Source organism: Folsomia candida, unplaced genomic scaffold (genome assembly GCF_002217175.1).
Source record: "Folsomia candida strain VU population unplaced genomic scaffold, ASM221717v1 Fcan01_Sc001, whole genome shotgun sequence".
NCBI lineage: Eukaryota > Metazoa > Arthropoda > Collembola > Entomobryomorpha > Isotomidae > Folsomia > Folsomia candida.
Genome location: NW_019091193.1, coordinates 4822514 through 4850172, shown reverse-complemented (window position 1 = coordinate 4850172; position 27659 = coordinate 4822514). Strand labels below are relative to the sequence as shown.

The window sequence follows — 27659 nt, the reverse complement described above, 5'->3', positions numbered from 1 at the left end:
GGAGTCACATACCGCTTATCTTTCCGTTGAATGGCCCTTTTGAAGAAAAATATTGAAGGTCAAAGTTCACACGAGCGCCTCGGTTCTCGCTCCGTGGAGGAAAAAGCAAGAGACAATTTTCTCAATATTTTTATATCAATATTATGTAAGGGTGAGCACTGAGAAGAGAGAGGCAACCCTTGCTGGTTGCGGGAGAGCGCGACCGAGTGCGTTACGCTGTGTAGTGGAGCGAGTTGGAAGAGAGTGCTACTTACATATAGAGACAGACCGGGCGGTTAGAACGCCGTGTCTGTCTGTGAGAGCGAGTAACCAAGAGATAAATGGAACTTGGGCTCACTGGTTAATAAGCATGGCAATGCTTTTAAGCATGGCCTTGTATTTAAGAATGGAGCAGTGGTGTTGAGGCAGGATGAGACTAGGAGCGAGAGAGAGCTCAACTGAGCTGTTGGTGCATACCTACTCTAGTTATACCGAGTCCTACTCGTGTTGTATAAGAGTTATGCGGTGGACTGGAGTCAAACCAGGAAAGTGGTGGTGGCACTGGACAGAAAGTACATAACTAAGTAGAGATTTATTTAGGTAAGAGTTATTAGTTAGCAGAAGGGGGCTCAGAGCCGCTACCTCTGTCCTCAATGGTAGTGCCAGTCGCTGGCTTGTTAGTAGAGAGAGAATCATACATACATGTGCATGGGAGTTGACTCGTCGCGAGTCAAAAACATAGTGGTAGGAAATCCGAGCTCGGACGCTCCTTATATAGTGGGTTGCGGGTATCTCACCCGCATTAACTTACTTGGCCTTCACGGCCAGGCCAGTCTCTGACCTCGTCTAGACTGCTTAATTAAATTAATTTAGCCGACGCGATGGAATTCGCGTCGTGTAGGCTTTCAGCCCTACAATTATCGCCAATATTTTTCTTCAAAGTGGCCATTCAACGGAAAGATAGGAGTTATGTGCCTCCTAATTTTTGGCTTGAGTTTTTGACATAACTCGCCAGTCGATCCGGTGTAGCTTGGAAAAAGGTTTCATTGTTAGTACATTCATTTAATGTATACATATGTTAATACTTACACAGCAAGGGACAAAGTTATGTAAAATTAACCTGATGTGCGATATTTAGATAGAACCAGATATTTTGTACACATTAAAAAGTAGGGCAATGAGGTTAATACTTCATTTTTCATATGTAAAAAGCGTATGTGAAAGCCGAGTGTCCCATGTCATTCACCAATTTTAGTGATTGGTGATCTGTGTAATTTTAAAATTAAGTCTAAATGTCTGCTAATCTGCATACTAATTGTCTTGTATTTGCCATTCTTAAACTTACAATGTGGTTTTGATAATTTTTTACTTTAGGGAAATTATGTTTGGGCATTATTGGTATGCTTGGTACATGCATATTTATGTAAATTATGCACACGTCCCTCGACTCTTTTTTAAATATCTCTTAGATAATCGACCATATAATCGCACATGAAAAACTTCAGTAATATTTTGCACGTACAGCTCAAAAGTTCGTATACATATTTGTCTTAAACTACAGGAAATGTGGAAATTCTAGATTTCCCTTTTTTTTAAAGCCATTACATTTCTTGTAAGTTATCAGACATTCTTATTTTGCTGAATATATATGTATGTACGATAAGTGTATAAATCCATACATAAGTACATATAACCCAGTCAATTGCAGGTTGCACACAACTCACAAATTAATTGGCATCAATTTTAAAACCATGAATTTTGACTTTAAAGTTTACATTCCAACATTCACAGCCCCCGAAGCTCTGCAACGTTTCGCTAAACTGAGTAATCGTGCATACCCCCAATACATTAGTTGGCGAGGAGGTAAATTTTACCCCACGCCACTGTCGAAACTGCATCTATGGCATATATTGTCATCCATGGTGCCTTAAGCCTGGTCTACATGACGCTTCACGAAGTACTGTGTCGTATGAAAAAGACAGCGAAATGACTATCATCGCAACAATAACTCTGCAAACGTTTTGCGGTTTATCTGGTATCGCTGCAACCGTAATTTTCACGTATGTGTTCAAAGTGAAGGAAATCTGTTTCGTGCTAAACAACCTGACATTGCTCAACGGATCAAAACTCGGTGAAGATTTATTATTTAAGCAATTGAGGAATTGTTAATATGTTAGTTTGCATTAACAATTTCAGATTCAAGCAAGGTCGGACTATTTCTCCACATATTCCTGGTTGCCATAGTTACGATGCCCTGGGCGGTCAGTTTCACTCCAATATTTCGCCACAATATCGATCCGACCTATTTTTGGTTTCGTCCCGTCCACTTTTTATCGCCCTGGGTTAAAATTCTTTTAAGGTGTGGCCTCCTGTTTGCCCTTGTCGTACATTGCGCCCTGCTAGATTTGGGATTTCCAATCATCATGTGTAACACTGGGCTATATCTTAGTATCTTGTTAAACTCTGCAACGAAATTACACAAATTTCATGGAAAAAAATTATCTAAATTTGCTCGAAGTTTTTTGGAGTATCGCAAAATTCAAATCTTAACGACGCTAACAAGTAATTTTCACTATTATGTTGTATCGATCGGCTTGTTTTTAGCGTTTCTGGCTTCAATAGCGTTATCCTGCCTGGTTATAAGGATGACGTATGTGCCCATTCCCTTGACAATTTTTAGTATAGTTATACTCGCTTTAGACGTTGGTCTGGTGCATGTCGTGCTCTCAATGTTCGGCGATATTTACCAGAAATCGGTTGATTTTAGGTGGTTGTATAAATCAAAAAATTTATCGTTACACCAAGTTAAGCAAGTACGGAGTTGTAATTCGCTTAAAATTTATATTGGATCAGTCGATTTCATTTCTAAAAGGACGCGTATTATATATTTTTCACAGTTTTTGGAATGCACGATATCGTTACTAATCTGTACATAATCTGTTGATAATTAAGGTATAGCTTTCTGCCTGCTAATTGTAAGTAACTGTTACACTTACGAAAATAATATGTGCATCTTCTAAATATTGATGTTTTTTAAAACATGCACACAAATCCTGAGTTTTAAATATACACATGTATGTAGATAGGTTAAGTCCTGGTTTTATATAAGCGATGGATCATGGATGCCAATTTTATAAGATGAACAACATATCATAATTCGAAAAATTGTCTCTTGATTAAATTAGACCGATTGATGAAGACTTTCAGTTCAGCTGTATGTCTAAAACCCAAGATTAGTGAAGCCGTAAAATTAGTGGAATATAAATAAATAAATAATGCTTTATTGAAGTATCACCCCGTATGTTAAATACTAATTAATTAGACAAAAAATATCATGTAAATCCTCTGCGTCTCCATCTCCACGAGACACGCCTTCCTCTCCTTACTTGTGTAAACACGTGCGTAATCGCTCATACAATTTACTGGAATTTGCTCCCCTTCATACTTTTTAATTTCCGTCAAGCATTCCAATGTTGTTGCGGGGATGCACTTGTACGAATCATCAGGCCAATTTTGGACGCAGTAATTGCACATATTTTTAGTCTCATCGTTTAACCCGAATCCTTCAGATTTTTGAGTCGAGGTGGAAATATGTTCTACATTTTCCTCTTTTTCCTTGGGCCTCAGATTAAACACATCGTAATCAAAATCCAGCGATGATTTCGTCGTGGGATCTGATCGAATGGTAAATTTTGGCGAATCGACTATTTTCGGGGGTGTGACCGTGACATAAATTACGGCGGGTGTTGGTGTCGTCGTCGCCATGAGGTGGTCACAATCCCAAGTCAGTAGGGCGGAAAAGAGTGGAATTTCCTTTAAGGAGCTGAGATCACAGTGACACCGGATATGCTCTCCCGTGCTGGAGTGAAACCAGGCAACCTTATACGCCGTGAAACATGGCATCCCTGTTTGAAAAATTGTAATTAACTGATCCATTAAGTATTTTTAGGTGAGGTTTAGTTAGACAGACCCGTTAATACGGGAAGAATTCCGACATTTAGTGACCTATCGAGCTCCGAAGTATCTGTAGAATTTGTGGAACGAGCGGTTGTTGTCGGGTTGGCTTGAATTATTGTTAGCATCGCAGAGTATGTCAAGAAAATGGTTATCGTAAAGAGATTCAAATTTGGTAGCTTTCCTGCCATTTTATTTCATGAAAGAAATTCAGTACAAATTTCCCTTTGGATAAATTGACTAGAGCCAGAGTGAAACAAAGCTTGCAATGATAATGCTGCACCACGATGTGATAAACGTATCTATTATTGCGTTCATTGACCATCTGTTGAATTAATTGTCAATTATTTTTGCCAACATTGTTTATACTGCTTACCTCTAAATATAACGTAATTCCTCCAAATGTATGTGTTTGCATGTACATAAATGTGTATCGTATTTACAGATACATATGCATACCTAGACATCTACAAATTGCTACGTAGTCCTAAAAATGATGAGACAAATATATAAATATGGATACATGCATGCATCTTACGCCTACGGTTAAGGTTAAATAAAACTGTGAAGTTCATAGTATGAACTAGCGATGCATTGTAGTGACGAATGACGATGTTGTAAATCTCTTAGAACAATTTTGCAGTAGGTGTTACATCTGTAAATTCGATCCGACTGTGAAAAATAGATTACACGATTCTAACAAACTTATGTACATGCATTTCGTCGCTAATTGTTTATAAGCGCAAAGGAAAAGCGCGTTTTCGCTTCATTGAGCTAACATTTAGCTTGTTGACGGAAGTCACTTATTGTTAGATTAGTCAGTAAAAAAAATGATACTTAAATACATATATGTATTTACACCAAAAAATCTTGATATGCACAAATTTTATTTCCAATGAGTAGATACACATGCACAACTGATTCAATTTAATATCTTTGCAAATTATGTTTTATATTTATATCCATTGTTGATTCAAGCCAATATTATACACTGTTCTGTTATTAACCTGCTGCGGGTATGCCTGCTGTCGTAGTTCGGAACGTGGTGACCGGTGCAGGCACCCATGTCGGATTGAAGCCACCCACTGTCCCATTTCCAATCGGATTCGTTCCATTCCCACCAGAATAATTGGAACAACAATATTGCGTCCCATTTCCGCTAAAAGATGACCTCGCATTATAGCAGAAATCGCACGATTCCTTCTCCTGAACCCAAACCAACTGTCTGAATCGTCCCTCCGGTCGCGAGTCGTACGGGCATTGCACAATTTTCACACCCCTTCTGTCAGTCCCTTGAGGATGATACCTGTACGAACTTGAGCAGGCCCCCAGCGGTTCAAAGTAACATTCAGGAAAGCACGTGGTGTCCGACCGATACAGATTTTGGGTCTCCCGAGACAGGTTATTCCACAAGTCGCAACTTCCCGTACATTGAACGGGTGAGGACCCATTGCTTCGTGACATGGTTCCATTCCCAAACCAATTTCCACTCCCACCTGATAAAACATAACCGGAATACGGATTCCAAAAAAGCCCATCTGAACACTCCTTATAATCCCATCGTCTCGTCACGTGGTTGCAGAAAGAGTACGAGTGACAATGCCCGACTCGAACGCAGGATGATGCATCACACTGGGTCCCGTTCGTGGTATTGTTAGTTGATCGCATCGTCGAGGACGAGCTCGTGGGTCGACTAGTCGTCGTCGTCGTCGTCACCGGGGCGACAATGTTGGCCTGGTCAACTCTGAAGATCCATTTTCCCTGTGAGTTTACATTGCTGGTCTCCGTGCTTCCGGTCACGGTTGGAGAGCAGGATCCCGGGAGGGAGTAGAAGTTTGTGCCATCACCCGTGTCAAACCCTGCCTTGGCTGGAACACCGCCTAGCCCTTGACAATTTCCGCCCGACGCGGTCCCCGTCGTCCACTGGAGTTTGTTGTAGAAAAACATGGCGAACGACATACTCCCATCCGTGACGAGGATGGTTTGGAAGGTGTTTTTAATATTGGGGGAGGAGCAGTTGCCTGTGCTTGCACCGAAAAATGGCACATTTTCCCACGTAGCGATGAACATCCAGCTTAGCGCGAGATTTGTAAGACCCGGGAAGGCGCGTTGGACTTCGACCTTCGCTTTGGCAAGGTCTGCAGGGTCACGAGATTCGCGGTAGAAGACGGATCCTCCATAATAACGAGTGTCCACGTCAGCCCAATACGGCACGATCATGGGGACTGTGAGAGGTCCACAGTTTGGGGTGTAGGAAGAGACTCCTAGATAATTTGGAAATTTGGAAAATTTATATTTCCTGAAATTTATACGCATAAAAATAAAATGTTACCCGAGTTAAAAGAAATTCCTCCATTATTATTCACAAAGAGGCGAGTGTACGGCGTGCTAAAAAAGTTGTACCGGCTGCCCCCTGAAATATCGAATTGGACAAAGTTGTCGTCGGCGACGGGAACTTGTGCGTCGCGGGTGGCTCCATACGGGAAAAAGTTGGTGGTGGGGACGTAGGAGAAGGCCACTGGGAGGAGGAGGATGCCTCCAATTAGCGAGAGTCGAGTCATGTTACGAAATTTTAATGGGAATTGAACTGATTTCCAAGTATCGGAGATATCGCTTTTATATCAAGGCTACAACGGATGCTGGAAAATGTGGATGGAGTGAAATAATAAAAAGGACAATATAGCTCGCGGGTGGACAAAGGATGTGCAAATGCAGGTGCAAATTCGTGTGGTTGCATTTGTCGACAGGACGGCGTATTTCATTCAAAGTCTGATAAAAATGTAGGGGCTTTGAATTTTTGGAGGAAAATTGTATACCTAATGTTTGTCATGGGACGTACATATGTAATCCATATTTGTTCAAATGGTGTGTACCTGAGGTGGTTAATTTTTCTAATGGCTTCTCCATGGGATCTCATTTAATTCAAATTCAGGTACTCAATTGAAATTAAATGGGTATCCTTAGGTTTTTGAGCACACTTGGCGTGGCCGTGGCATTCGAACTGCCGGACGTAAATTAATATTTATACAGCGAATTGATGCAAGAATAAAGATGCAATTTACAGATAGTGGTGGATGTTTTTTTGTACGTACATGGGTATGGGTGCGCATCACATTGTTGGTTTTTGACGTGTATCAATGTTGTTCACATGTGCTGTTTCCTTTAATTGTTTATAAAAATTGCGTTCGTTCAGGTACTAAATACTACTTTGTACGTATCCCATACAAATTTTAGTAATATGTACTATTCATTTCAGACTCTCCATCCACCCAAAAGAGCTTTGGATCAAGCAAGTCCGACGTCGAAAAAAGGCGTCCAGGCACGACGTCCAAAAATTATGTTAGCCGAGTAGCCGAATTATCCTATTATTTAATACCAGTTTATTTTATTTAGGCGTAGAAGTCATTCAATTACCTAAATTCTTGACACGAATTGAATAATTTGAACGCCAAAATAAAATAAACTGGTGTTAAATAATAGGATAATTCGGCTTCTCGGCTAACATAATTTTTGGACGTCGTGCCTGGACGCCTTTTTTCGACGTCAGACTTGCCTGATCCAAAGCTCTTTTGGGTGGATGGAGAGTCTGAAATGAATGGTAGCTTGCGTAACTACAAGCTACTTTATCTTTAACTTTATTAGGTTTTATCCGATTCTAAGTGTAAATTCTGAATAAATGCAATCGATTAAAGACTCGCTAGGGGGAAAGCATACAAATGTATGCTTTCCACCTATCGACTTACGTACGCCCCCCAGTACGTATTTTTCTTTGCGGTTCGAGATATGTGTGCACATACAATTGTTGCTACAATTGCCACACGTCAATTCTAACGTGGAATATACGTTCACATGTACTTATGCATTTATACTAATATGTTAGTAATTACTAATCCTAAGGCTTGTGCTTTGATTATCAAGTGGAACGTTTTCAACCGACATTATGCTACCATTTAATTGTCAAAGAATGTGTATAAGAAAGCAGCGAAGGTAGGGATGAATGCATGTTTGTATAATTTACATATTTATTTGTTTAATTTAAGTGATACAGATTTCGGCATGGCAAGACTAATTTGACCGTTAAAGATGGCCAGATTAATCGGAATGTAATGACTACAACTTGACTAAGAAATTTGCTGGTGGAACCTGGTTAAGTTTTGTATGCTCAATGTAAAAGATATCTATCTAATTAAGTTTTGGAACTTGAATTGACCTATATAATTCCTAATTCAAATGTACTGACTACAGATTAACACATCAATATTTTAAATTACTTACGCCGAAGGTGAACAAGTCAACATGGGGATAGTTGTGCTTTAATGTTGTAATGGGAGGTTGAGTTTAATATCTATGGAAGTATGTATGAATGTAATTCTGGAGCTACATACATACGTATCGAACTTAATTAAAGAAAACACGACAAAATTAAATACTACTTACGTAGTACATACATTGTAAATATTGTATATTCTCATTTCTGGACATGTGGACTTATGTCATGTGTCTGATGTGTCGCAGAAGTTTACATATTTAGTTACGAGACGAATTTGGGACTAAATTTTATACTAGTTTCTTTCCAGGTGTATCTATAATCTGCATAAGTAGTACATATACATTTTCAAACGATATAATTCAACTGTACAGACACTAAGCAAAAATGTCACGCTTAAATCATTTTTCACTACAGAATGATTAATTAGTACAATTAATTAATTAGTAATTAGTACTAACAATTATTTTACTTCTCAGGATCAAATCGTTGTCAAGTTTGTAGTCCCGTGTAGCATCTCTATATCTCCATACTATGCACAAAAGAATGGGTGGTAGATATGTACGAGGGGACCTCAGAAAGTATCCGTTCTGACCATGTTCCTGCAATAAATTTGGGGTACTTGCCCTACAATTTTTGAGAGTAGTCCCCTACGAGGCCAACACTCTTGGTCCGTTAAATTTAAAATACTTCATCCCGGTTTTATGACTAATTTTCGAAAAAAAGTCAAAACCCCTGATTTCACCTCATGTATCGTCGAAATCTCCTCCCCCTGAAGGTTTTTTTAAATGTCGAAATACACAGGAGTTACCAGAGGCCAGGTGTGGACTGTAAGCGGGATGAAATAATTTTGACATTTTTTGGCTTAAAATGGCACGCTTCGAAAGTTTGGATTTTTTATTGAAAATTCGTCGTCAGCGTTTTCGTGAGCAACGCGATTTTTGTTCTCGTATTTTCTCTACAATGGCTTGGGTTAAAAATTCAAAATTGTGGTGGAATACGCACTGTTTTCGGAGCCGCAACGTCCAGTACCAGAAGTCCTTCTGAGTCTCAAAAACCGTAGTGATTACCAAAATAGCAATTTCAGCATCACTATTACTCCTTTGTGAGTGGATGCTTCCAATATTTGCTTCTTTTCTTACTACCAGTGCCATGAAAATGAACTAAGGTTCATTTCCCAGTGAGTAAATGCAAAAAGAAGTACACGTTTATGTCTTGAAGGTCAAAATCTACGTAACAAACCTTGGCTAAATTTTATCGGTTTTGCCTGTTTCGCGGTTTTTGATCACATCAGACGATCTCCTCGACTCGGCAGTGATCGTGAATTTTTAAGCTATGAGATCTGAGATACATATAAGTTTATCTATTACGCCAACAGAAAAAGTAGGGCAAAATGACCCTCCTTCAAGGTCAGAACGGATACTTTCTGTGGTACCCTCGTATGTAGGTGAAAATTTGTTACCACATTGTAAGTACACACTTTTACATCTGCATTAACGATATCTAAGCTGATACAATTCCACGTATCTAATTAACTAATTGCAATTAACCCATGCATTTATCTAAATCTACTACGCCTCTTATTTCCCCGACACAATCAGAATAATGGACACTGTCTGATTTAAGCAGAACGTCTGAACAATCAGTGGGGTTCCACGGTCAATGAATTTTGACCCAAACCTGACCTTCAGCACGGTGCAGGTACGCAGTTGTCTCTTAACCAGAGCCCTGTTCCGCAACTTGGTCGATTTTTCTTTCATCTTGGTCAGCACATTTTCCGACGAAGAATACACCAGCGAGGCCAACGTGAAGATTAGGATATTTACGATCAGCGCGTTCAACCCCATCAACGGGAAGGCCAGGAATCCTGGCATCGCAATGTCGTCGTGATGGCTGATGCAGACATATTGGACAATTGTTTGAAGCCCGGGAGCGCAAATGACCAGAGCGGGAAGGGCCCAGTTCATTGTTAGGGCGTTGAAATTCTTTTCCAAAATTTGCAGTATTCGATACAAGTGAATATTGACGCGACTTGCGACAGGTTTGCTGACTTGTACAATTTGCCTGAGAAACATATTAAACCATCAAGTCAGTTGAATCGAGCGTTATTTCCTACCCCTGACTTTCTGACCTGCACCAATCAGTGAGGGTTTTCACGTTACCTTCATAACTGGTACATAAACGTCATAAATATCGTAAATTACGGCATTTACAAAAATTTCATGCTTATTTCGAGCACCGTAGTTGACCATGCGAATGAGTAAATACAAATGGCAAATTTTTGAAAACCTTTACAGAAGTATTATTTACGAAGGTCTTTCACGCCAACCCTTTGTAAATTTACGAATTTTTTTTACTAATTCACAGGTACGAAGATCGTGAAAACTCTCACTTACCCAAAATTACCTTTCAATGACGCCCAAGTAGTTTAGGAAGCAATCAATCCCCACAAAAATCACGTAGAGAACCAACCACGATCCGGCGAAGATCATCTGCCACAACATCCAAGCCTCAAAAGCGTGCAATCCCATCTTCCCAAAAAATGCAATTCCTCCACTCGCCTGACGACAGTCCTGCATCATCGACATGATGAATGGCGGCGTGCAGGGCGAAATTGTCAGCAGCACGAACTTCAACACGACCAACCCCATCAATGAAGCGTTCGAGAAAGGGATGAAAATCCGCATCAGTTTCGATATCATGCTGACTGGCGCGTCTGGAAGTGCTGGGAATTGATACAATTTTAAAACAATTTTAATTTAAAACTTGAAAAAAATTAATCTATAGGTACAACTTTTCTTTGAAATTTGGTAAAAGCTTCAGTATTATAATGGAGGTATTCATTAAGAGTTCACATTGTTAACATCGTCAGCAAAAAAATTCACAAAAAATAAAACTCGCAAGTCCGCAAAACAGTTTTGGCGTTAAAATTCATTTGCGAACTTGCGCCTCTCCAAGGTAACCCTTTCGTTTACAATTTGGGTTTCAAAATTTATTATCCGAATTCATAATGAGTACCCCCATTTTTCCCGAAATTTTGATTTCTCACCGCTCAAGACTTTCATTTCGAACTCTAACATGGAATTTATGACCTGCATTGAACCCAAATCCAGCGAGTAATTCCATCGCGTGACCACGCCGAAGATATACAGCGGGAAAAATGCCAACCCTTTACATTTCCCAGTCAACGTTAAATGACCAACGGAGATGTTGAGGAATACTGCCACCGTGTAAATTAAGGACAAAATACATTCCAACCTAAAAATTCTGATATGTTTCAAACTCCTCGTTTTTATGATTCGTCCCAACGTTTCGTCAAATTCGAAAGGGATGCACTTCAAAAATTTGCAAACGTCCAAGTGGCGCTTAAGAACCTTGAGGTAATGCGTGCTATACATTTTGGCGACTACGAACTCTAACTTTGAGGTGACCTGTGGAGGACACATATTTAGCAGGCCAATCTAAGAATGGGATCATCTTTCAAGGTATAGCACAATTATGGAGAACATAGCTCGACTATGTTCTACTAAATCATGATAGGGACATACATAATTAGTGAGAAACATTACTTCCTAAATATACTTAGGTAGAATGTATGTACACTCTAAGAAATACTGGTGGAGACCAATATTCGGCGGCGGCTGCGCCAATTTTGATGGTGTTTCGGCGGCGCGCCAGCGTACGATCGGCGGCATCGACCTTAGGTAGAGACTATCACTTCACCGGTGATAGTTTATTACAGCGCGGTAAAGACTAATGTACCTCCCGAATGCCGATGGTTTTATTGTGGCACGGTGACGGTCTTTGTCTCTAGACTAGCAAATTCACCGGATTTTTTAGAGTGCAGTAGGTATTGGCGAGGTCATTTGATTTCCTTATTGACGTACATACGTTGATACACAGCATTATCGGTGAGTTGATGGACTTATCATACAAGTAATAATATTCCAACACTCTCCCAAAATTACTTGGCTACATAATCATGAAACGAATTATTTATGAGTTTGCTTCATCAAATTTAATGCTGGGGATTGTCAAATAAGCTAAATTAAGAAATTACGTCTAATTCCGTAGTCTAATTAGAAATTACGTCTAATTCTATTCCGAGTAGAATCTTGTAACAGTGAGAAATACTTGGAAGGTTTAAAGCCCTGCTTAATAAACAACGAGACATGGAAATACAAATTCCTACAGAAATTTCTGTATGTTTTCGTTTTACATATGGAAATGCAGCACTTTTTACAGTACAATCCATGTTTTTAATATAGTCCGGGAGGATTAAGGTTACATGTGATGACGATTTAATGCGACATAGATTTTTAATCTCACTCAACCCCTATTCAATTTCTAAAATGGCATAACTTTCATGAGTGTTCAGATAAATACAACTTTTGATACTTTAGTGGAGAGTTAATTTTTATTACGAAACAAAACTACTAATTTGAAAAAATATTCTAATCCATTTGCCATCAAAAAAGAATTCGCTAAGTTTTTCAATTCGAAAATTTTAAAGTACCAAAAATTAACGTTGCATTAAAGTATCGAAAGTTGAATTTATCTCAAAACTCTTGAAATTGATTCCATTGTAGAAATTTTCATTAAGTGATATTGCAATTGCAGAGGTAAAGTGAGACTAAAAATCTATGACGGAGTTATTCCACCTTAACCGTGAACAAAGTTACTTGACATGAAGCTACACATGTATTTATTATGTATTTATTTGTACATATTTTAATGCAACTCCCCCAAATACAGTCTAAATTTGTCACATATAAATATACATTCACACAATCCATACCTATAAGAAGTATATAACACATACAATATTAATTTAGTACTATCCAAGTACGTATAACCTGCCAAATTAATTATTAATTACCACCAAATTAACCACTCCTCTATCCGGATGAAATTAGAATTAGTGACACCGTCTGGTTTAAGCAGAATGTCTGAATGATCAGTGGGGTTCCACGATCGATGAACTTCGACCCAAACCTGACCTTCAGCACGGTGCAGGTACGCAGTTTTCTCTTAATTAAACCCCTGTTCTGCAAACTTATCGCCTTTTCTCGTAACTCGACCATTACATTTTCCGACGCCGAGTTGACCAAGGACGCCAACGTGAAGATCACAATATATTCACAATTATGGCGTTCAACCCCATCAATGGGAACGCTAGGAATCCTGGCATCGCGATGTCCTCGTGATGACTTATGCAAACATATTGGACAATCGTTTGAAGGCCGGGACAGCAGATTAGCAAGGCGGGCACGGTTCGATGCATGAGAAGCGCGTTGTATTGCTTTTCCAAAATTTGAATCATGCGGTAGAGTCCGATGTCGGCTTCTATTTCACTTCTGGGTGAAATTCGGCCAATCTGCCTGCAATTATGAAATATGTAAATCTGATGCCTAAGCATTTACGTATACAAATTACAAATTTGCATGAATGAACTGGTTGTAACTTTAGGGCATGATTTCATCGTAAGTGTAATCGATTGGTGCATCAATTAGGTAATTCGCTAAGTGTTATTACACAAATTTGCTACGTAATAATTTGTTGCAAACCCGGGTTTAGTCTATCACCACGTGATAACAGATTGTCAGAGTGCAGTTTTGCCCTAAGCGTTGCAAAGTGAATTACAATCTAACTGGCGTTTAAACTGTTACCAAATCGATAGGATCATTAGATAACAAATTGCTACGACATTACCAACATTCCATTACTAATTAATTACTCACCTCTCCAAAACGCGCAGGTAACTCAGAAAGCAATCGATCCCCACAAAGATAATGTACAAGCATAGCCACGAACCCGCGAAAATCATCTGCCACAACATCCAAGATTCGAATAAATGGAGTCCCAATAGTTCCCAGAATTCAAACTGCCCCTTCAACACTTTACAGTCGGATAGCATCGACAGGATGAAGGGCGGCGTGCAAGGGGCGAAAGTTAGCAGCACAAATTTTAGAAGTACCAACCCCATGATGGACACGTTTGATAACGGGATGAAAATTCGCATCAGCTTCGCCAACATGGTTTCAGGTGGAGCCGGAAGGGCTGTTAATGAGTAAAAATTAATACATGCAAATTTGAATATTTCGTAAATATATATCTAAGCAAAAAATTAAATTTAAAAACTTAAGGAAATTTAAGGAAATTTAAAAAGTCTTGAGGATTTGAAAGGCTTTCCCACGCTGCATTATTAAAGGAAGCTTTATTTAATAGCCTTATCTTGGAGTAATTTGACACGATTACTTCATTCATATAAAAAAAATACATAGACATTTCTCGCATTTTTACGAAACGCTGATAAAACAATTTTTGAAAATTAAGTCACAAATTTCAAAAATTTACTCACCTCGTAAAACCTTGTTTTCAAACTGCACCATGGAATTGATTACTTGAATTGGACCAACTTCTAACGAATAGTTCCATCTCGTTACCACGGCGAAGATGTAGATTGGCAGGAACGCTGCCCCCTGCATTTTTCCCGTCATCGTCAAATTCCCCAAGCACACATTGGCAATTAAGGCAGCCGCATAAACCACCGTGAGTATGCATTCCAACTTGAAAATTCTCAAATTCCAGACTTTCCCCGTTGTCACGAGATGTCCCAAATTTTTGTCAAATTCGAAGGGGAGACATTTCACGAATTTACAAACTCTCAAGTCCAACTTGAGGAAGGGTAGGTACGGACCCAACATTGTGGCATGGTCAATAAATTGTGCCTATTACGTGGGAAATATGTCTACTTAAATATGGTATAAAATGAGATCTGAATCTTCAACATGGCCCAATTTATTCGTGACAACGTCACTAATTAAGTATGGCGTGCGTTCTTCAAATAACAGCAATTACCTGATTTATGTTTATTTACTTCATAATTCCGCAGGTGTTGCAACCTCATGAATAAAATAGTATCAAGGAATTTGATGAAGGTAATTGCTTCAAGAATATTCAAACTGTGTCTTTATTATAATTATAATTTGAACTTAGGTATTATTATAACTTGGTATTTATGTACGTATTATTTCTTTGAAGGGTGATTCCTGCAGAGATGTCTGCCAATTATCCTGTTTCTTGGAGCGTATGGTGAGCTCATTATAAATCAAAATTTTGTTCGTAATACGAAAGACTTGTTGAAGGGTGTGATGTGATTTCAATATTTCCTGGTTTCAAAACAAGAAATAATTATTGGAATAATCGTTGCATGACGTTTGGACCTGGACGTATCCTGTCCTAGAAATGCTTAATTAAACTGGAGAAATATATTTTATGTCAATCTTTTTTTGCTCAATCAAAATTTGGGGAATTGTAACACTTCATTTCACATTCATATCAGAACATAGAGTGAATTATTTGCGCTAGTCACCTTATTTGCATATTATTACGCATTCCCAAAATACATGTAAAACCCATATCACCAAAAATGGACAAGGTGAGATTTATACAAATGAGGTGATACGCACAAATACATAATTCCACTGTATGTACATTGGTACTGACATTTTTCATATAAAAAATCCTAAAAAAATAGAACTTTCCAGCCAGAAGTTCTTTGAAATGTTCTTCTACTTAATTTTGAAATAGATGCATATAATTTTATTAAGCGGATAATCATGCCAAAGAATTCAAAAAAACTAAAACGCTGTTTATTAGTTGAGGAATGCACGGCAACTTTTCTAAGCTATTTAGTAAAATGAAGATGAATATATACGTAGAGTTAAGTGCAAGACATTTGCAAGAGAAAAGATAAACATAAATAGGAAGACATATTTATAATCTCTGTAATTAATTAATTGAGACTTTTTCAGATCATGAGTACAAAACTGTGACGCAAAAAAATTAATTAACTAGTGTTATCATAGTGACCCTGCTGTCATCAGCATTTTTGTCATGTGTTAACTAAAACATGCGAAAACAATGGATATGCAAATAAGTATGTATTTGCATAATAAATGCATATATATAAACATGCATACATATATCCTGTATATACAGATGTATGTAATCTACTTTCTGAAATTTAGGAACAAGAACAATAAAATTACCAGATATACTTCTCCTTGTTTACAGCCATAAGCATGGCTTAATTGTTCAAGTATTCCTCTCATTACGTGAAAATATACAAACTTCATTCACCGACAATAAGGAAATCAAACCGGTTTTTAAACCTATATGGCATTAGCAAATTCTGTATACAATTCGGACACTTACATATAATACTTGCATATTGCATATACCTATATACAATTTTGTGTATGAAAATAATGCTACAGTTTCGCTAGACTAAACAACTACAGACGATGGACTGTTTCCGTTCTGAGGATGAGTTTAACACGTAAAGATTATTTTTTCAACGTGAAGTTACGTGAGTTTGAAAGGTGGCTAAATTTAAATTTTTAATAACTGCAAATAAAAATTGCATATAAAAATTATTTAGGATATTTGCATATTATCCTAATGTACTTATGCAATTGCATCCGTTCTACAAGTAACAAATAAACCCATTGTCTGTGAAGACAGTTCTATACCCAAATGAATAAAATCGTCCCGAATTATTTCAACCAATCAATTATCACAAGTTACAAGTAATTTTATCCGTATCTACGTGCACAAGTGCTTCATATGCCACTAGAAACAATGGGGGAGGAGATAAACAACGGAATTTGGGGGACTCCCTTCTTCCGTATGTTAAAATGGATTCCAGCCATAGCAATTATCGTGGTGATGTTGTGGGGCTACTATGTCTTTGTCGTTCTCATTTGTTTACTTCAAATGGACAACTTGTGGGGAAAGGTATATACTTTGAACCAAAATCACTGTCCAGATTTACATATATGTACTCGTACATATTACTATTTCCGATTTTTTATGCTAATTAATATGTTTAATTATTACAGATTTTTACACTTGTCATGTACCACTTGTCATTTATTTTCTTCTTCTGGTCATACTTTAAAACTATGATAACTTCCTGCAAACCTGTTCCTCGTCAATTCAAAATTCCTCCAGGTTAGCAAATCAAATCAGCCAATTTTTACATATGTAGAACCCCAAAAACTACAGTACGTGCCCCATTTTGATCTGATAACTTTGTTTTATACGAATAGACATAGTACAAAAAATCAAGTCTACACAGAATGAAACAGAGATTTCAGAGATTCTAACCAATTTTACCCATAGTCGGGTAAAAGATTTAAAAAATATGGAATTCATCAAAAACAACGAGATAACTGAATTTTATGCATTAAGGAATTGACATTAGAAACAAGGTCAATTAAAAATCAGATCCGTTTCTGCCAAATATGTTGGATTATTAAACCCGATCGATGCCATCATTGCAACTTTTGTGGGCGTTGTTTTCTAAAAAGTGATCATCACTGTCGTAAGAATGTATAAATGGATTTTTAAAATATGATACGAAATATATACTTAATTCTATAATTCTTAATTTTCTAGCCTGGGTGAACAACTGCATAGCCTTTGACAATTACAAATTTTTCGTTCTGTTTGTCAACTATGCTTTCACGTACTGTTTCCAACTCACATTTTTATTGTTACCGTACTGCATTCAGGCGTGGAACGAAGATATCCACACTGTCAGCCAATACAATATAATTGCTGCTTTCTTTGTCGTTGCAGGATGGCTGGTTAGAAACCTATGTGTCAAGCACTAAATAAACAGTGGCCGCGGAAGCCGTGGGGATATGTGGGGCCATTAGCATAGGAGGATATGGGGGAAGGGGTTTATACATATAACACGGGCAAATGATGGGGACATCGAACAACAATGGCGATACTGTCCTCTGTCTCCACCCTTCCGCAGCCATTGTAAATAAGAACCTATATACATTTCAAAAATTGTATCATATTTTATGAAATTTTAGATTCTGGTGATACCCTTATTTGCCGTGCATTTATACCTCGTTCCCATGAACCGAACCACCTTCGAGCTTCTCCACCCTCCAATATTTCCCCATGGTCCAGACAAGAAAGGATTTTATCTTGGAATCTGTAACAATTTGGCTCAAGTTTTTGGGCGTGATAGAAGAAAGTGGGCCTTCCCCGTATCGTCCAGTGTGGGAGATGGAATTACCTTTCAGACCAGGCAGTCAAGACGTACAAATGAAGAGTGCAGTCCAATCTCGTGCAATATTGAGCACGATAATGGGTATTGCAACCATGAATAACTTGCATTTTGTGCAATGTTAAGAATTTTAACAATATTCAATTTATTGGTTAATTTATTGTAGGCACGCCACATCTGACGGAATGGTGAAAGAAAATTCGATAGTTTAACAGGAATGGGATGAAATGTGAATGAGATATGTGGTCAAACTACTTAAAATACATACACATATAACCGTGCATAAATTTCTTGAAAACTTAAATATGTACGTAAGTGTTCTATTTACTTCATATACAAACTGCACATGTTGATATTTAAGTATGTACATGCATGTGTGCTTCTGATACAAAATGCTCAAATGTTGGTGCAAAACTGGAAACCAGTTTTAATAAATTGTTATATTTTTTACGTCCAATTTCCATAATAAGACAAGGTGGTCTATTTTCTGATATGGTGCTGTTGAGTGATGAGAATCCTACATTATCCCTCCGTGGGAATTTTCCAAACAAACAATTTTATACGCATTGCATATTAATTTAAATAAAGCGAACTTTTGAAAATGATCATGCATAGCTTGTTAAGCATTTGGTACATAATATGCAATAGATAATCGGAACATATTCCATTGTTACTCTGTGACGGCAAAAATACGGCAAAAATTTTAAGACTACACAAATATTTCTAAAAATAAAATGTGTTACAATTTATTACATCCAAATAGTTGGCTCCGATTTACATTAGTTTTTGCTTTTACAATTCTCCTGAGATTAATATTTCTTGTTGGATGTGTACCGATAATAACATGTCTTTTGATTTGGAGATGGATAATTTCACGTGCTGCGAAATTATTTCGAGGACAACAACTCGGAAAAATGGTAACCGCACAAGGCAACACGATAGGTATTTCTTTATCCCTTATACAAATCATAAAAATCAGAGGTCAACGACACCCCGTGGAATTTTACCTGCCGCCGCCGCCAAAATTGGCAGCTTTGATCTAAATTTATTCACAAATATGTAATATCTTATACATACATATACTTCATGTTTAACAAGTGGCGCAAATTAGCATTCATCTGACTTCTCTCACCCCTCTTCTATTTCTGAAAAACCCCCAAAACATATGAAAATATGTACGTTACATCTCTATAATTCAACAGAATGCGGTCACCTGTACACTAGAGATGCGGTAACTAATGTGGTAGCCATGAAGGTAGAAAGTTCCACAATTGATGTGCAAGTGCTGCGAAACAAAGTCGAGCAAAAGTGGTTATCCGCCAAACTACCCGGCTCGAATGACCCACTTTACCCTGAACTGAAATCTGGAGTACGTCAATGGATGGGCTACTTGTTTTGGGAACCGTGTCAACATTTTGATATCAAAGATCGCATAAAATACATTACAAGTAAATATCAAAGATCCGTATTTTTTACTCAGGAACCCTTATGGAATAGTACTTACATAATGCAGACCTTAATATGTTCTATTTTAAGATGCCGACGTGACATCAAACTGGGACGATGTCTGTACTGAAGCTGGTTTCAAGAATCTGGTCATGCACCTCCTCAGAGATCGATTGTGGGTGGAAGGAAAACCATTGTGGGAAATTATAGTCGTGGACGAATCTTGTTTCAAAAATGCTGTAAATTTTGATAACGCGAGTTGGATTTTTTTTCGTGACCATCACATCCTATCAGATGGATGGTCCATATTCAAATTGCTTTCTAAATTGTTTGATGATGAGGATGATATTCTGGAAAAGGTACCTAGAGCAATATTTGAAAGAGAAAATGGTACATTATGGACTCGTTTTATCGCACAAGTTCAGTTCGTCCTTAAAGTGCCATTTGAACTGGTGGATCTTATCATAGACATTCTGGCGAACCGGGACACCCTCCCAACTTTTTCAGGTATTCAATTAATTCTTTGTGAAATTAAATGTAATAGAAACTGTTATAAATTTAATGAGGATATTCACGCGAGCGGCAATATATAGACTCAAAATGTGTTGATCATTAGTTGACCATGTCTTACAAATATTGTAGGAGCAAAAACATGTCTTTTATCAGTCTTGACAAGTTCATAAGACAATAATTTTTTTTAGAAATACTCGAAAGATTAACTGGTTACGAAGTTTACGCAGTTTACAAGGTGTGATTGAGATCAAGCCCCGATTCAAAAATGACTTTACACGTGAAAATTTCTCCAACAATTCCAATTCGCGTACTCACGTCAATCTTCGCATATCTCGCAAACAGCATAATAATAATTATGGCAACATAAGTTATGAAATTTTAGCAAATTTTCGAGATTTGGCAAAAAAAAAATTTCTAAATTTACCCAGCAACTGGGCATGTTTTCATTTCACAAAATTATCATCTCTATTAAATGCTCTAGAAATTTAAAATAATCTATGGAAACCAAATTAAAATAGTATAACACACATATGTAGCTGTTTATACAGATTTGCGAAATTTGCGAAATCATATTTTGCGATTGCCTCTAAAAAAATTAGCCAAAATTAGTCTTTTTTGAGCCACCTTCAACCTTGTACATGCATACGATAATCATGCGCTTAATTCATTTGCAGTCGTAGGATCATCCGATATAAAGTTGGAAATGAGAAACGGTCCGAGTCTCCAATTCTTGAAGCAGCTCAAAAATGATCTTGGCGTTGACCTTATATCGCTCTTGTTGGCCGGAATGACCGCCTCAATTCGACAGTGTTATGAAAAAGCTGGCAAACCGCCACCAGAAAATATACGATTGCTCTTTGCACTCCCCACGCCTGGGCATCCAGAAAAATTAAGGAATTATGTGTATGTAAGAATGCTTACACAATTGCTTATTTAGTTTAACTGTCTCGCTAAAATTGAAAATTGTACAAAGGGAAAAGCCTATATGTACCTCTCCCACTAGGATTTAGAATTCAAATTTTATTAATTATTTCACTCCACATAATATCAAAACTGGTGGAACATAATGACAAAGTTCTTAAAATGTCAAATGTCACAGGCAAATCTTCTGTAACTATTTAATGGAAATTTACAAATTTTTTCCAGTTAAAAACTTTCCATTGTAACGAGTCGTTTAAACCACACTGTACATCCCAACTAATTTAGGAAAGTACGAATTTAATTAATTTGCAAGTTTCTCATACAGAAATATTTAATTACAGAACGAGTTGCTGTATTTTCCTCCCAATTGGAGAAAGCGATTCATTGAAGAGAATTAAACTGATAGCATCTCGAATTCAACGTTTCAAGCGATCCGGTCTTCCGCTGGCATTTTTCTTGGCGTCGCGTGTCTATGGATTAATGCCGGCACCATTGCTCCGCCGTTTCATAACAAGGATTCCCCTTCTTTTTTCCAACGTAGTTGGACATCCTGGTACAATGCGCTATGAGGGGAAACCCGTCCCATGTATTCGTGTCTCAATTAATCCCCCAGCCGATGGGAATGATCGTATGAATGCAAAATTCAATGGGGGTATTCATTACGAGTTGGCATGTTCGGATCGCAACATAATTCTGAAAAAAAAACATTAAACTAAATACTAGGCTTGGAGATGAGATGCATAAGGTCGCAAATTTCAAGCTTAGACTTTTTGCAAGCTTTATTTTATAATGATGCTGCTAACGATGCGAACTCGTTATGAATTCCCCAAATGTAACTTATTTGCATGCTTGTTGAGTTGAGGGTAAAGTTGTAATATTTGTTCCAGGTTTTGAATGTGGGATGGTTTTCTTTTCACATTCCGGGACAACCAATCTGCAAGTTGTTGGATTGCACAAATATTTTTATGATAATCAACACCCCGAAGAATATTTGGATCGGTGCATTCAAGAATGGGAGGAGCTGGAAATAATTAATGCAAAGTTAAACAAATCAATTGCGTCGGAAATTGTGTAAATAGTTGGTGATAATTATACATACGTACATATCGCATTGCATGAACAATTTGATTATGATAATGGGTCCCAGATAACAATTTGAGATTTCGCTGTGAATTCCGTATCGAATTCGCAGCGAAATGTCCGCCGATTCGCTAGCGAATTCGTGGAGAAATCGTGGAGTCGCTGCGGGTTCGCTTCGAATTCATGTAATTCCCAAACTTTTAATTTTTGAATAAAATTTTCATCCTGGCATAACCCCCTTAGAAGAAACAACGGACAACAAACAAGTTTATGCACCCTGGTGTGACAAGCATGAATATTTTTTCTTCTATAACGTTACGAATTTAAACTACAAACATATGTATTTAGACTAGATTAGATTGTTTATTGCTGTTTTTTGCGACCATATTTACATAAACCCATAAAGGTACATGTCAAATTTATAGTGGAATTTTACAATCGAACTACCTGCATACATTTATATGTACAAAGGCGCCACGGCGAATCTATCTACCTAACGATAACTAACGAGTAAACTCGATAGCTTAGATTAGCAATAATGGAATGGAATGAAATATGCATGAAATATGTACTTATTATGGTTAGACAAACCAAATCAAATAATTGTACATATGTATAGATACATAAACGTGTATATACTTATTTTTTGAAAAATTAAGTGTTCTCTTTTCTTAACTAACAAACGGCACAAACATGAACATATTTAAATACATGTGTGTTTGGGATTTGCAATCTAACTACCTATTTATAAGTATTATTTTATGTATAATTCTTTAAAGATCATGAGAAGCAAGCTCGTACCGAATGACCTTGTACATCATGGAAAAATTTTGATGTAAAATGAAAAAAAGGTTTTCAACATTTTGAGATTATGGCTTATTAGTTTATTTCATTATATTTGAAAAGTCGTGCGCATGACAGCATTGTCATGGTGAAAAGCAATTACCAATAATTAGGTGTTAAATATTGTGGAAACCAATGTGAATCAATTAGATTTTTTAGCTTGTTAAATTTTTTTATACCCAATTTGTATAATGATGGCGCACACGGTGGTCTATTTCTTCATGTCCAATAATGCGAATCCTACTTTAACCATCCGTGAGAATTTGCCAAACAAACATTTTAATTCGCATGATATTAAACTACATAAATATGGGAACTTTTTAAAATGACCATCCATAGCTTATTACGCATTTAGTGCGTTCTGTGTGCTAGTAAAAATTTTAAGACTACACAAATATTTCTAAAAAAATAAAATGTTTTACAATTTATCACCTCCAATTAGTTGGCTACGATTAATATTAGTTTTCATTTTTGCAATTTCTATTTACAATTTCTTTTTACCAGGATTAATATTTCTTGCTGGATGTGTTTCCATAATAACTACTCTTCTAATTTGGAGATGGGTAATTTCATGCGCTGCGAAATTATTTCAAAGACAAAAGCTCGGAAAAATGATAACCGCACAAGGCACCATGATGGGTAAGTAGATATTTATTTATCGTTTAATCAAATCATAATCTAAATCAGAGGTCAACGCTGCATAGCAGAATTTTACGCGCGTTATCGCCGCCGCAAAATTCCTCGGCGTTGACGTCTGGTCTAAATTTATTTCCATTGGTATATGTACTTAATTACTTAATATCTTATGGAGTGGTCCACAAATGATGTACAGAGAAAGTTGGTATTTTTATACTAGTCCTCTCCTCTTCGTCACAAGTTTATGTACATATCCCACATTTAACATGTGGCGCAGATGAGCTTGCCATCTAACTCTTAATGTTAAGTGTTGGCTCTTCAGCGAACATCTCTCACCCCTCTTCTTACATTTATGCACGGAACACAAAAATATCTGCATATGTTGCATCGTTATTTCTCTACAGAATGCGGTAACCTGTACAAAAGGGGGGCAGTAACCTCTATCGTAGCCATGAAGTTAGAAAGCCCCACACTTGATGTGCAAGTACTGCGAAACAAAGTCGAGCAAAAGTGGTTATCCGCAAAACTACCCGGCTCGAATGACCTACTTTACCCTGAACTGAAATCTGGAGTACGTCAATGGATGGGCTACCTGTTTTGGAAACCGTGTCAACACTTTGATATCGAAGATCACGTAAAATACATTAAAAGTAAGTAAGTATCTATGTAAGATCCATATTTTTTAGCCAGAAGACTTTATAGAATTGTTAATTACATAATGGGGACCTTAATATTTTTTTATTTTAAGATGCCGATGTGGCAGAAAACTGGGACGATGTTTGTACTGAAGCTGGTTTCAAAAATCTGTTCATGCACATACTCAGAGACCGATTGTGGGTGGAAGGAAAACCACTGTGGGAAATGATAATCGTGGATAAGTCTTGTTTCAAAAATATGGAAAATCTGGATAATAAGAGTTGGATTTTTTTCCGTTATCACCACATGATGGCAGATGGATGGTCCATGTTCAAATTGTGGTCCAAATTGTTTGACGAGGATGATATTCTGGAAAAGGTACCTAGGCCAATATTTCATGGAGAACGTACCACATTGTGGACTCGATTTATCTCAAGCGTGCAGTTCTACCTAAAAATGCCGTTCGAAGTGGTGGATCTTATGTTAAACATTCTGGCGAACCCGGACACCCTCCCAACTTTTCCAGGTACTCCATTCACTCTATGTAGATATGTGTCACTAACTTATAAATTCATCGAGTGTATTCACCTCAATTATATACGAAAGTCATTGAATGTAACTTAAATTTCGCAACGGAGGAGGCCTATTCCTTAGTAATCCTTAGTGAGGCAAATACCTAAAAACGAAATATGCATTTCAGGGTTCGGAAAACCCCAGGGTTTTAATCAAAAATTATAAAACCCATGGGTTTTAATGGGTTTTACCATGTTAATTGGGTTTTATTTTGGGTTTTAATGGGTTTTATTGGGTTTTATTGGGTTTAAATGGGTTTTATTGGGTTTTATTAGTTTTAAGTAATAACTTAACAAAAATAATTAGGAATTTGTATCTATTCGGAAATTATTTTTGTTTTATAACACTTGAAATCTGTGATGCTAAAGGATGGAGTCAATTATTGATTTGTTCCGAATTTTCATACATTAGAATAGTAATAAAATAAACTGCTTAAGAATGAATTGAGATAACGTCTTCTAACGTATAGGAGATGTATTTAACTTTTAGAATGTAGTTTTAAGGTAAAACTCAATTAAAACCCAATAAAACCCATTAAAACCCAAATAAAACCCACTTAACATGGTAAAACCCACTGGGTTTTATTCATTTACAACCCATTAAAACCCATTAAAACCCAATAAAACCCAACCCATTAAAACCCAGGTCGGAATACCCTGATGCATTTACCCCACCCAAAAAAAGTGACATCATTCAATATCTCGGCCAATTCTGAACCGATTTTGATGGAATTTTGCACCGATTATTGTTCGAAAATTTAAAAACGATGTGCCAGTAACTAGGATGTATTTATTTCGTAAGCTCATTCTCATTATTAAATTCTTTAGAAATTCCAAATAGATAATCCATTGAAATCAAATATTATATCAGTACACGTAACAGAACCATTTATGCAGATTTCCGAAATTTGGGAAATTATCTTTATATTCCCAATTCCCTCAGGACATACATATGTACATAAGTTTTTCGAGCTTCGCAATTAGCTAAGTGAGTTGTGATTTTGCATATTTAAGTAAATACGTGTGTTGTGAGTATACCCATTGGAACTATAAGTAAATAATATAATTGTAATTTACAATTGTTGGAAAACTATTCTATGTGAAGTCCCTTTTGAACTACCCTGTCCAACCATGCATACATACACATCCACACGATAATAATGCGATTAATTCGTGCGCAGTCGTAGGAGGATCATGCGATGTGAAATTGGAAATGAGAAACGGTCCGAGTCTCCAATCCTTGAAGCAACTCAAAAATGATCTTGGCGTTGACCTCCAATCGCTCTTGTTAGCCGGGATGACCGCCTCTATTCGACAATCTTATCAAAAAGCTGGAAGACCGCCACCAGAAAATATAAAGTTGTTCTTTATACTTCCCATGCTTGGACATCCAGACAAATTGCAGAATCACCTGTAAAAATGCTTACACAGTACCTATTAATTTAGAAAAATGCACATTTAATTAATTTACAAGCTACTTCTGAATATTTAATTACAGAACGTTTTGCTGTATCTTCCTTCCAATTGGAGAAAGTGATTCCATGAAGAGAATTCAAGTGATTGCGTCTCGCATCCAACGTTTCAAGCGATCTGGTCTTCCGCTGGCATTGTTCTTGGGGTCGCGTGTCTATGGGTCAATGCCGGTACCACTGCTCAGGCGGTTTATAGTTAGCACACCCCTACTTTTTACCAACCTGATTGGACCATTAAGTACAGTTCATTGCGAGGGGAAGCCAATCTCTAGCATTTGTGGAATAAGTAATCCCCCAGACGATGGGACTGATCGTATGAATGCAAAATTCATTGTAATTTACTTGTAAAATGTTAAAACGTATTTAAGTATTTGCTTCACCAGGTTTTGAATGTGGGATGGCTTTCTTATCACATTCAGGGACAACGCACCTGCAAGTTATTGGAATGAGCAAATATTTTTGTGATAATCAACATCCCGAAGAATATTTGGATCGGTGCATTCAAGAATGGGAGGAGCTGGAGATAATGATGCCAAGTTAAATAAGCATCTAATTAACAGCCCCTCTAAATAATTCGAGTTTGCCAAATAAATGATTATAGTTGCTTTCCACCGTCATGCCGTTCGCGTTCCCTAGCAGGCATCACTTTTGCTTTAGGGCAGAACGTGCACCCTTGACAATAATGTAAACTTTTTGAAAAGTTAAAGCACTTTGAATTTGTTATTATGTAAGCTACACTAATTGTAAATTCGGAGAAAACTTTACTCTTTACCAAGTTAAGGGACCAGGAATATGTAAATTTTCTACAATATCTTAAACAGTATTTATAGGTATTTCGAACTGAGCACAAAATTGTAATATATTTAATTATAATTCAAAATCAAATTAAAACTAAATATGTGCATTAAATGAATTTTTGCTCAACTGGAGTATGTAAAAATAATGGGAGTATTCATTACACGTTCGCATCTTAAGCAATGTTACGAAAAAAAACAAAGTCAAAAGTTGCAAAAAATTCTGGATCGAAAATTCATTTTCAAAGGGTGGTGCATGATTATGTAGTTCGTTACTTTTCAAACTATATTACGATGGGCACTTGCGAACTCGTAATGAATACCCCATGCAATGATAACAACTGTGTGTTATTATTCCACAAAATTCCACATGCAGATGCAATACGTGCACATAATAATAAATACCTACGCATAATAATATGTACGTATACAAAATGATACATTTGCCTATTT

General features: G+C 37.2%; 5 protein-coding genes across 8 annotated transcripts; 2 read left to right on the top strand and 3 right to left on the bottom strand.

Moving 5' to 3' along the window:
• Positions 1-3229: 3229 nt before the first annotated feature.
• On the bottom strand, positions 3230-4197 carry LOC118439433. The gene is made up of 2 exons (XM_035860735.1): positions 3950-4197; positions 3230-3884 (listed from the first exon to the last, which is right to left on the bottom strand). Exons 1-2 carry the CDS (start codon positions 4122-4124, stop codon positions 3298-3300), a joined length of 762 nt encoding a protein of 253 aa, XP_035716628.1. The 5' UTR covers positions 4125-4197; the 3' UTR covers positions 3230-3297.
• Positions 4198-4801: 604 nt separating this feature from the next.
• On the bottom strand, positions 4802-6528 carry LOC110854065 (nidogen). The gene is made up of 2 exons (XM_022102464.2): positions 6266-6528; positions 4802-6197 (listed from the first exon to the last, which is right to left on the bottom strand). The coding sequence occupies exons 1-2, from the start codon at positions 6492-6494 to the stop codon at positions 4936-4938; spliced, it is 1491 nt and encodes a 496-aa protein (XP_021958156.1). The 5' UTR covers positions 6495-6528; the 3' UTR covers positions 4802-4935.
• A 6422-nt stretch (positions 6529-12950) lies between these two features.
• On the bottom strand, positions 12951-14224 carry LOC118433952. Its single transcript, XM_035846483.1, has 2 exons — positions 13942-14224; positions 12951-13581 (listed from the first exon to the last, which is right to left on the bottom strand). The coding sequence occupies exons 1-2, from the start codon at positions 14220-14222 to the stop codon at positions 13329-13331; spliced, it is 534 nt and encodes a 177-aa protein (XP_035702376.1). The 5' UTR covers positions 14223-14224; the 3' UTR covers positions 12951-13328.
• Positions 14225-16258: 2034 nt separating this feature from the next.
• LOC110841780 (palmitoyltransferase ZDHHC15) lies at positions 16259-18898 on the top strand. The gene is made up of 7 exons (XM_022087477.2): positions 16259-17002; positions 17107-17218; positions 17317-17393; positions 17459-17591; positions 17666-17856; positions 18094-18377; positions 18460-18898. Exons 1-7 carry the CDS (start codon positions 16832-16834, stop codon positions 18503-18505), a joined length of 1014 nt encoding a protein of 337 aa, XP_021943169.2. The 5' UTR covers positions 16259-16831; the 3' UTR covers positions 18506-18898.
• On the top strand, positions 18898-27341 carry LOC118433864 (O-acyltransferase WSD-like). 4 transcript variants are annotated; one of them, XM_035846267.1, is made up of 11 exons: positions 18904-19235; positions 19496-19741; positions 19830-20246; positions 20927-21155; positions 21515-21801; positions 22061-23735; positions 24137-24382; positions 24481-24894; positions 26122-26353; positions 26439-26725; positions 26796-27341. In XM_035846267.1, the coding sequence occupies exons 6-11, from the start codon at positions 23510-23512 to the stop codon at positions 26951-26953; spliced, it is 1563 nt and encodes a 520-aa protein (XP_035702160.1). In that variant the 5' UTR covers positions 18904-19235; positions 19496-19741; positions 19830-20246; positions 20927-21155; positions 21515-21801; positions 22061-23509; the 3' UTR covers positions 26954-27341. The 4 variants fall into 4 exon arrangements, with proteins under 4 accessions (XP_035702159.1, XP_035702160.1, XP_035702162.1 ...); XM_035846269.1 differs by having other exon boundaries at positions 20927-21159; XM_035846268.1 differs by having other exon boundaries at positions 18904-19741.
• The last annotated feature ends 318 nt before the right edge of the window (positions 27342-27659 follow it).